Source organism: Oncorhynchus kisutch, linkage group LG10 (genome assembly GCF_002021735.2).
Source record: "Oncorhynchus kisutch isolate 150728-3 linkage group LG10, Okis_V2, whole genome shotgun sequence".
In the NCBI taxonomy this organism is placed as follows: Eukaryota; Metazoa; Chordata; class Actinopteri; order Salmoniformes; family Salmonidae; genus Oncorhynchus; species Oncorhynchus kisutch.
Window position 1 is genome coordinate 59,765,169 of NC_034183.2, and position 10,093 is coordinate 59,775,261.

Below are 10,093 nucleotides of genomic sequence, written 5' to 3' on the forward strand. Positions count from 1 at the left end.
TGAATCTAGGATTACAGGGACTCTCCACAACTATAATCAATGTGTGAGGCTATAATTAAGAAGTTGGAGCTCTTCTCTGTCTGCAGACAACACACAGGTCTTTCCATCATTGCATGATTTTTTGTTTGCAAATGAACTCAAGCTTACGGACAATGTCAAATGTGATATAGTGCAGCACCTGAGTGAGTTGGGTTCGCAATTACACAGGTACATTCCTGAAACAGACGACACAAACAACCTGGACTTCGTTATCCCTTTCATTGCCCTGCCTCCAGTCCACTTACCGATATCTGAACAAGAGAGCCTCATCAAATTGTAACAAGCAGTTCTGTGAAAATGTCATTTAATCAGAAGCCACTGCCAGATTTCTGGATAGGGCTGTGCTCAGAGTATCCTGCCTTGGCAAATCGTGCTGTTAAGACACTGATGCCCTTTTCAACCACGTACCTATGTTAGAGTGGATTCTCAGCCCTCACTAGCATGAAAACTAAATACAGGCACAGACTGTGTGTGGAAAATGATTTAAGACTGAGACTCTCCAATACAACCCAACATTGCAGAGTTATGTGCATCCTTTCAAGCACAACCTTCTCATTAACCTGTGGTGAGTTATTCACAATTTTCAATTACGGGACTATAAAAAGGGAACCACTGTACTAAAGAACCAGTTCAGAATTAAGTAAAGTTGTTGTACGATTGAAGCCTTTAGTGAGGTCTAATGCTCTAATATTTAATCATTTCTGCCCGTCCAAATTCATTTTATAAATAGGCTCGTTTAACTTTGTTTGGCTAGACACTCCAAATACAGTGGAATATTTTTTGCTCATATGATTTGTATTTTTTTAATCGTTAGGTGTAGGCAGGGCCATAATTACATAGGTAAACTGGGACCCCTATTGTTTCATATGGTCAGAAATCAGATTGCATATTCATGATTCAGTCCACACAGAGGATTCACATGACTATTTATACAAGTCAAACCACAGATCAACATGATAGACACCACATTAATAGACATGAACTTGTACAGGAGATTTAAATGCACAGTTAAAAGGTTGTATGATCAGTCACCATTGTCCACTACAATAGCTCACCAACTAACATGTCACTTGGTTCACAGTTTAAAGGACACACCTTCACAGACAATATTGCTTCATTTTCACCATAATGTACTTTTTAGAGACGTCGACACATTGATAGGAAAATAGAACCTACGTAGTTGCTGTCATACAGGCACAATAAATCATGTGGGTTATTTAGCCCTGAACACACTATCATTACAATAGGGCTGGTGAAGAGTAGTGAAGGTCATTTTTGTAACTTAACATACAGTGACAGTAGATCACAGGAGGTTGGTGGCACCTTCATTTGGGAGGACGGTCTCATGGTAATGGATGGAGAGGAAAGGGTGGAATGGTATCAAATACATGGTTTCTATGCGTTTGATGCCATTCCATTCACTCCGTTCTGGTTATTATTATGATGAGCCGTCCTTCCATCAGCAGCCTCCTGTGAAGTAGATATACAACACGTTGGCCTCTACAACACTAATATTCCCTACTAAGGAATGTAAGGATTAACGAGTATCTTTAGATAAGACTGCAGTCAGCAACAGAAATACAAAAACAGCAGCGCATAAATTTAGTCACTTAGCAGAAGCTCTTATCCAGAGCGACTTACAGTAGTGAGTGCATGCATTTTCGTACTGGTCTCCCTTAGGAATCGAACCCACAACCCTGGCGTTGCAAGTGCAGTGCACTACCAACTGAGCTACGTGGGAATGTTAGTGTGTAGCAATTTCTCTACTGGAGAAATTGAGTAAGTAACAAAAGCTGATTAAAGTGATTTGTGCATTGTTCCACTATGCAGAAAAGGATTGTACTGTAGTATGTAGATAGCATACTGACATGCAGACAAAAGGCAAACAACACTAATAGTTTAAAAGAAATACAACATTTAGACATGATGTAAGACAAGCAAAACAAATGATTCACATGTTGAGATGTATAGTCTGGGTTAAACATACTGATTGTGTTTCCATTCGTTTATAGTACTGCGTGTTTTAATACCAGCAAAGAAAACACTAGTGTTAACATGACTTTGGATATTTTTGTTTTTAGAGTTAATTCTGATCCAGATACAACATACTTGGTCTGTTTCTTCTGGGTAAATGCTATTCAATCACACGCAACATTGAAGACAGGGACCACTGTAAAACACCAACGCTAAAGGAAAAGTGCCCAAAACGGATACACGCTGACATCTAGCATGGAAGAGTTCCCGTGTGAGGAGACCTGGGTCAAATACTTCCACATCCTTGTGCTGTGCTTGATTTAGTTAGTCTGGTACAACAATTTAACAAAAGAAATGGACCCAAAAGTGGCCAACTCAAATCAAGCGCACCCCTATTTCACACAGGACTGGGCCTGTTTTCACAAATTCACATCTCAGAACAGGAGTTCTGACTTCTATAGGATCATTTATAAATACAGGCCATGGTGTTGAGACTGGGTTGGTTAGAGTTGAACTATCGACGCCCTCGAGGTGTCACTGCCAATTCGAGTTTAACTATTGCCGACCTGCGGTGTGTCAGTGTCCCTCATCCCTATCCTCATCCCTGGGCCTGCTGTTCACTGAGGAACTCGTCCAGCACGCGGATGATGCTGCAGGCCTCAGGGAGGTCCCGGTGCTCGGCGTGGGCGTTCTGGAGCAGCACGTCCCCATTCCCACAGCCCTGCAGGAACTGGCAGCAGCGGAACAGAGCGTAGTGACTCGACTCAGCCTGGCGGATGAACCGCTTCAGACTGTTCATGTCCTGGATGGCCTGGAGAGACAGGGGGAGGAGAAGGAGAGAGGGGAGAGAGAGAGAGAGAGAGCATGGATGAGAAAACAGTAAGCATGGCCTGGACATACAGTATTTATATAATGGTTTAAAGTGATCCACTTGTCTGTTTGCTGTGCGTTTGCCCACCTTGAGTTTGAAGTTCTCCAGGATCTGTCTGAGGAGGAAAGGGTTACAGCGCTCTGCTGCGTTCAGGAATGACTGGATCCAACCGTCACAGAAACGGTTACTGACTGTGGAAAAAGGTGTGAGAGGGATGACGGAGTGATTAGCCAGTGTGTATTCTGTGACGATCATTCATGGAAAATGTTTTGGTGATTCTATGTCTGTGTGTCCATGTACAGTGCCTTCGGAAAGTATTCAGACCCCTTGACTTATTCTAAAATGGATTAAATAATTGTTTTTCTTCAGCAATCTACACCCAATATCCCATAATGACGAAGCGAAAACAGGTTTTTGTAAATTTTTGCAAATGTATTAAAAATAAAAAACAGATACCTTATTTACATAAGTATTCATACCCTTTGCTATGAGACTCGAAATTGAGCTCAGGTGCATTGCGATTTCCAACAGTTGACAGTGCATGTCAGAGCAAGAACCAAGCCATGAGGTCGAAGGAATTGTCTGTAGAGCTCAGAGACTGGATTGTGTCGAGGCACAGATCTGAGAAAGGGTACCAAAAATGTCTGCAGCATTGAAGGTCTCCAAGAATACAGTGGCCTCCATCATTATTAAATGGAGGAAGTTTGGAACCACCAAGACTCATCCTATAGCTGGCCGCCCAGCCAAACTGAGCAATCACGGGAGAAGAGCCTTGGTCAGCTAGGTGACCAAGAACCTGATGACAGATCTCTAGACTTCCTCTGTGGAAATGGGAGAACCTTCCAGAAGGACAAGCATCTCTGCAGCACTCCACCAATCAGGCATTTATGGTAGAGTGGCCAGACGGAAGCCACTCCTCAGTAAAAGGCACATGACAGCCCGCTTGGAGTTTGCCAAAAGGCACCTAAAGTCTCTCAGACCATGAGAAACTAGATTCTCTGGTCTGATGTAACCAAGATTGAACTCTTGGCCTGAATGCCAAGCATCCCGTCTGGAGGAAACCTGGCACCATCCGTATGGTGAAGCATGGTGGTGGAGGCATCATGCTGTGGGGATGTTTTTCAGCGGCAGGGACTGGGAGACTAGTCAGGATCAAGGCAAAGTACAGAGAGATCCTTGACGAAAACCTGCTCCAGAGCGCTCAGGACCTCAGACTGAGGTGAAGGTTCACATTGCAACAGGACAATGACCCTTAGCACACAGCCAAGACAACGCAGGAGTGGCTTCAGGACAAGTCTCTGAATGTCCTTGAGTGGCCCAGCCAGAGACTGGACTTGAACCAGATTGAAAATCTCTGGAGAGACCTAAAAATAGCTGTGCAGCGTTGTGCTCCATCCAACCTGACGGAGCTTGAGAGGATCTGCAGAGAAGAACGGGAGAACTCCCCAAATACATGTGTGCCAAGCTTGTAGAGTCATATCCAAGAAGACTTGAGGCTGTAATCGCTGCCAAAGATGCTTCAACAAAGTACTGAGTAAAGGGTCTGAATACTTATGTAAATGTGATATTTCAGCTTTATAGATTTGTATAAATAAAAAAATAAAAAATTGTTGCTTTGTCATTATGAGGTATTGTGTGTAGATTGATGAGAGAAAAAAAAACTATTTAATACATTTTCGAATAAGGTTGTAATGTAACAAAATGTGGAAAAAGTCAACGGGTCGGAATACTTTCTGAATGCACCGTACAAAGACCTGTTTTGTAGAGTGGTGTGGCTACAGCTGTAACACAGATCTGTGTTTGTGACTGTGGGAGAGTGTCTGTTTGTTAGAGTCGTTCCAATAGACCTGTGTGTGTGTGTGTGTATGTCCACAGGTTAGAGCAGTCACACAGACCTGTGTGTGTGTGTATATGTCCACAGGTTAGAGCAGTCACACAGACCTGTGTGTGTGTGTATATGTCCACAGGTTAGAGCAGTCACACAGACCTGTGTGTGTGTATATATCCACAGGTTAGAGCAGTCACACAGACCTGTGTTGGAGAGTGTAGGAGGGCTGGTGGAGCAGTCTATGACCAGGTCAGTAAGAGCCTCTGAGGCCTTATACAGAGAGGCTGTGGTAGTGTCCTCCTGGACCAGGCCCTGCAGACTGGCTGCCTTAATGAACCTACACACACATGAACCATATTCATTCATATTCACAGCACATACTGTATATTCTTATAGTTTAACCACAGGAATAAACACTAGGTGTTTTCAGATTATTTTCAGAAGTGATACTCATTTATTAAACAGAATTTGACCGAAAACCCAATTTGGACTGGACTGGACCTTTAAAGTAACTCACCTAGCAACATCAGCCTTGGTCCTGTCATCTGCATTGGTGACCTCCACGTGTATGTGACTCAGAGCCTTGAAAACAATGACATGGGCCTGATCAGCGCTGCATATTAAACTAAACTTTATTCTACAATGACATGGGCCTGATCAGCGTTGCATATTAAACTAAACTTTATTCTACAATGACATGGGCCTGATCAGCGCTGCATATTAAACTAAACTTTATTCTACAATGACATGGGCCTGATCAGCGTTGCATATTAAACTAAACTTTATTCTACAATGACATGGGCCTGATCAGCGTTGCATATTAAACTAAACTTTATTCTACAATGACATGGGCCTGATCAGCGCTGCATATTAAACTAAACTTTATTCTACAATGACATGGGCCTGATCAGCGTTGCATATTAAACTAAACTTTATTCTACAATGACATGGGCCTGATCAAAGTTGCATATTAAACTAAACTTTATTCTACAATGACATGGGCCTGATCAGCGTTGTATATTAAACTAAACTTTATTCTACAATGACATGGGCCTGATCAGCGTTGCATATTAAACTAAACTTTATTCTACAATGACATGGGCCTGATCAGCGTTGCATATTAAACTAAACTTTATTCTACAATGACATGGGCCTGATCAGTGCTGCATATTAAACTAAACTTTATTCTACAATGACATGGGCCTGATCAGCGCTGCATATTAAACTAAACTTTATTCTACAATGACATGGGCCTGATCAGCGCTGCATATTAAACTAAACTTTATTCTACAATGACATGGGCCTGATCAGCGCTGCATATTAAACTAAACTTTATTCTACAATGACATGGGCCTGATCAGCGCTGCATATTAAACTAAACGTTATTCTACAATGACATGGGCCTGATCAGCGCTGCATATTAAACTAAACGTTATTCTACAATGACATGGGCCTGATCAGCGCTGCATATTAAACTAAACTTTATTCTACAATGACATGGGCCTGATCAGCGCTGCATATTAAACTAAACTTTATTCTACAATGACATTGGCCTGATCAACGTTACAACCAGTCAAAATGATTCTTGGAACCTTGTTTCTGCTCTAAGCTACACAGTGGCAACATTGATGGCCATCAAAGAAAATGATGCGTTTTGAACTATGCAATTGTGTGACTGACGCCAACAAATGTAAAGATGTTTTGTGACAATACAATACGCTGGGAATATCTCATTGTTAGAGTGGATGTTTTGTGACAATACAATACGCTGGGAATATCTCATTGTTAGAGTGGATGTTTTGTGACAATACAATACGCTGGGAATATCTCATTTTGCATTTGAATGTTTCCACTTCCCATTTGTTTTGTCAATCAAGATGGCTACTAGTCAGTAAAGACTAAATTATAGCTTTAGCTAGTGGACACAGCCCAAGTACGTAACTAGCAAAAACATAACATAGTGAAGCATGGAGGGGAAGTAAATGTATAGAAACAATGAGGGGGAATCACTGGTACAGGGGGAATTAATCACTATGGTGACGGTCAAATGATGGGTCAAAGGTGACTCACAGCATGTAGCAGCAAGCTGATGCTCCCCTGGACCATCTGCACCACTCTGTGGATGTGCATCACCGACTCCTCGTACCACATGCTCAGGTAGGGCCTGATCTCAGTCTCTAGGTTCACCAGCTATATATATATATATATACACAGAGGACAGAGAGGGAAATAACACTTATAACCCTACACAGGGGACTACCTATTTGTGTAGTCATTTTATATTTATCTATCTAGGGTGGTGTTAAGTAGGTCACACTGATAGCAAAACATTTCACAATGGAGAAGAAAAATCTGTGTTCTTATTTGACAACATCAGATAGTACCTCCCTATTTCAAAACATGTTTTTCCCTCTTGAACACAACCTAGGTGAGTCCCCTTCAGATAGAAATGTGTTTATTACAAAGGAGCCCTGTCCAAGAGATGATAGAATCCAGTACAATTATATTATTTTGGTGATTCCACTTCCTGCTTACCTCAGCAGTCTGTAGACTGCTCTGCAGGCCTTGCACATACTTGTCCAGTTCAAGTCTAAACGTACAGTCGATTAAGGAAATGGTTTATGGTTTAATGATGAATGGTTTATGAGTTTCAGTACCCATCTATACATCTAGACTGACTCTACATTAGTATGATTCAGAAAGAGCTGCGTTAGCCTATAAAGGATATAGGTTGAGGCCTTTCTCAGAGCCTCCCATCAAGCAGATCACATAGCCATTGCCGTCCGCGTCGGGCTGCTCTGGGGATCTCTCCTGCTCCAGGAGACAGCAGTAACAGCCCACCGCTGCCTCTGGGACACTGGGATGGGACAACAAACACATATTTATTATGAATGTAAAACACTGGCTTTACACTACTTTAGAAGTGTGCAGGCTAATTGGTGCCACATTGCTTCAGATGTATACATAAGGAGAGAATACTTCGGTCTGATTCCAAATCAAGACCTTGCTTAGCTAGATAGAGCCAGAGACACACAGGCCTGTATATAGTTACTATATTGCTGATACCATACCTAAGCCACCCAATCAGATCTGCGAGATGGGCTCAACAGGTTCCTAAGGATATTAAAGCTGGATTGGTTTGAAATTAGGTTCAACAAGTTCTTAAGGAAAGGAGAGATGAGTTGGTTTGGAATGAGGCCCTTAGTTTAAGTTTGTTAAGGTCACCTGAGCTCCACGGCGGCAATGTTTCCCATGCCCCCGAGCAGGGCTCCTTTGCTCAGCCTCCGGGAGATGTAGCATCGTAGCTCAGGCTCCGCCTCTACCGGCAGGCTGCTGTCCACTAGGGTGAGGCTGTTGGTGGGGCAAGAGTCAGTTACCATGGAAACAGAGTGACAGGCAACCAATCCGATCTGATGAGAAAGTGGACAGCCAAAGAGGAGATGAAGAAGGAAGCCGACAAACAAAAGCCACATCAACACAACATGAAGGCTAGATACAGATATAGTGAAACAGAATCCTCCAGTTTCCATGTGAGTCACAGAGCCTATTTAAATCCTTCCTTCCCACTTCTCTTTCCTTATGGTCACTATGTAAGATGCATGATGTGACACTGAAATATCACGTTTTAATAACATAACAATATCATATCACATAACTATATCATCATCATTATAGAATCTGAGGCTGAAACAACTTGACGTTACAGAAAGACGACATGCCAAAAGAAGTAGGGTGAACAGTGTGTACAGAAGGAGGTAGATAGGTACTAGGCTTTGTGACTCCATATCCCAGATAGCCGGAAGCACACTGATGACATCATGACAGGAAAGAAACCGTGTTGATTCCAGGTTGATAGGTTTCCAGCAGCAGGCCCATGGATACGACAGAGAAGGACAACACTGAAAGCCACAGAAATAAAACCACTAGAGAAACAGACAGGTCACGGGGAGACCTTGGTTACCTAAAGTCTTCCTGACTGGTACTGGCTGTGGAATCTGTTCTTCTCTGGCTCCATGCCACGTTGCCCTCTGCAGCTGCCTCAGATCTAGACAGGTACTGTAGGTAGTTACTATATATATATATATATATATATATATATATATATATATATATATATATATACTCATGACTTGGTTAGTTAGTGGAGAACAGAACAGCAAGTCTGAACTGACAGTACAGTAAGTCAGCAGCAGGATCCACAGTTGATGTCCACAGAGAACCAGTGAATTTGGGAGAAAGTGGTTATACAGTGACAAAGAAATTGGCCTCAATATGCAGCTGGACTAGCTTGATGATGTTATCACAGTCAGTGGAGACTGGTGAGTTGAGCTATAGGAGGATGGGCTCATTGTAATGACTGGAATGGAGTAACTGGAACGGGGTCCAACATGTTGTTTCCATATGTTTCATACCGTTCCATTCCAGCCATTACAATGAGCCCATCCTCCTATAGCCTCCACTAATGACAGTGTATGTATAAAGACTGTCAGAGCATGAATACTGTACATTGTGAGAACCTCCAAACCTCCAATGAGTCTAATCATATCAACAAAGTCAGACATTGGTGTGATTGATAATGCATTTCCATTCACCCCTATGGAGAAGGGTGAGGGACCGAGGTCCATAGATTCTCTATAGCCTAGTAGCTAAGGCAAGTAAACATTACACGTCATCTGCAGATATTTGCATACCAGATAATGCCCTAGTTTAGGTCATTGTGTACTGTCAAAACAAATTGCTTGATGTAAAGTTAGATAGACTCAAGCAGAACATTCAGATGGAGAAGATTACCTGGTGCCTTGGTAGAGATAAATGGTATAGTAACAGTTCAACTGTATTTTCTGATTATATCCCATCTCTTCGTTATCATAATCCGTATCCTTTTCTTCCACGTCAATTGAATCTTGGAAGGAGGACGTTTGCATGGAAGTTTGCGAGGTAAACATGATTGCTTCGCACGTATCAACAAATGACAGATACCGAGAAATGACGTTCAGTTATTTAGGATGCAGGTTGAACTGGATAAGAAATAATAACAATACTAGGCATGTGAATAGACTAACAACTTCCTTTACTGAAGAGACGAGTCTATCATTATTTCTAAAGATCCATGATCTGATTCACGCATGCGGAGTGTAATTCCATGAATCCGTCGCTGTTTAAGGTCCGTGTAAAATTTGCTATGACATGATTTGGTCCAGGAAATAAATTGAACACATCAGTTATTATAATAGCTAAATTATGCCCAAATTATCAGAGGTCGTTGCCTTCTTATAGCCACGTATCAATGGGTAAAATTAAACTAATGTTTCTGAATATACAAACAATGCCATAATAACTTTTGGGATATTGGCGTTCATTAGCCTGAACAGCCGCTAGTG

At 42.0% G+C, this 10,093-nt stretch overlaps 1 protein-coding gene across 2 annotated transcripts; it reads right to left on the minus strand.

The window, feature by feature from the left end:
* Positions 1 to 813: 813 nt before the first annotated feature.
* Positions 814 to 9,832, minus strand: lg10h17orf75 (linkage group 10 C17orf75 homolog). 2 transcript variants are annotated; one of them, XM_031834345.1, is made up of 10 exons: positions 9,504 to 9,829; positions 8,674 to 8,757; positions 7,938 to 8,063; positions 7,441 to 7,569; positions 7,248 to 7,308; positions 6,783 to 6,902; positions 5,230 to 5,294; positions 4,916 to 5,049; positions 2,972 to 3,075; positions 814 to 2,824 (listed from the first exon to the last, which is right to left on the minus strand). In XM_031834345.1, the coding sequence occupies exons 1-10, from the start codon at positions 9,656 to 9,658 to the stop codon at positions 2,612 to 2,614; spliced, it is 1,191 nt and encodes a 396-aa protein (XP_031690205.1). In that variant the 5' UTR covers positions 9,659 to 9,829; the 3' UTR covers positions 814 to 2,611. The 2 variants fall into 2 exon arrangements, with proteins under 2 accessions (XP_031690205.1, XP_031690204.1); XM_031834344.1 differs by lacking the exon at positions 8,674 to 8,757 and having other exon boundaries at positions 9,504 to 9,832.
* Positions 9,833 to 10,093: the final 261 nt, after the last annotated feature.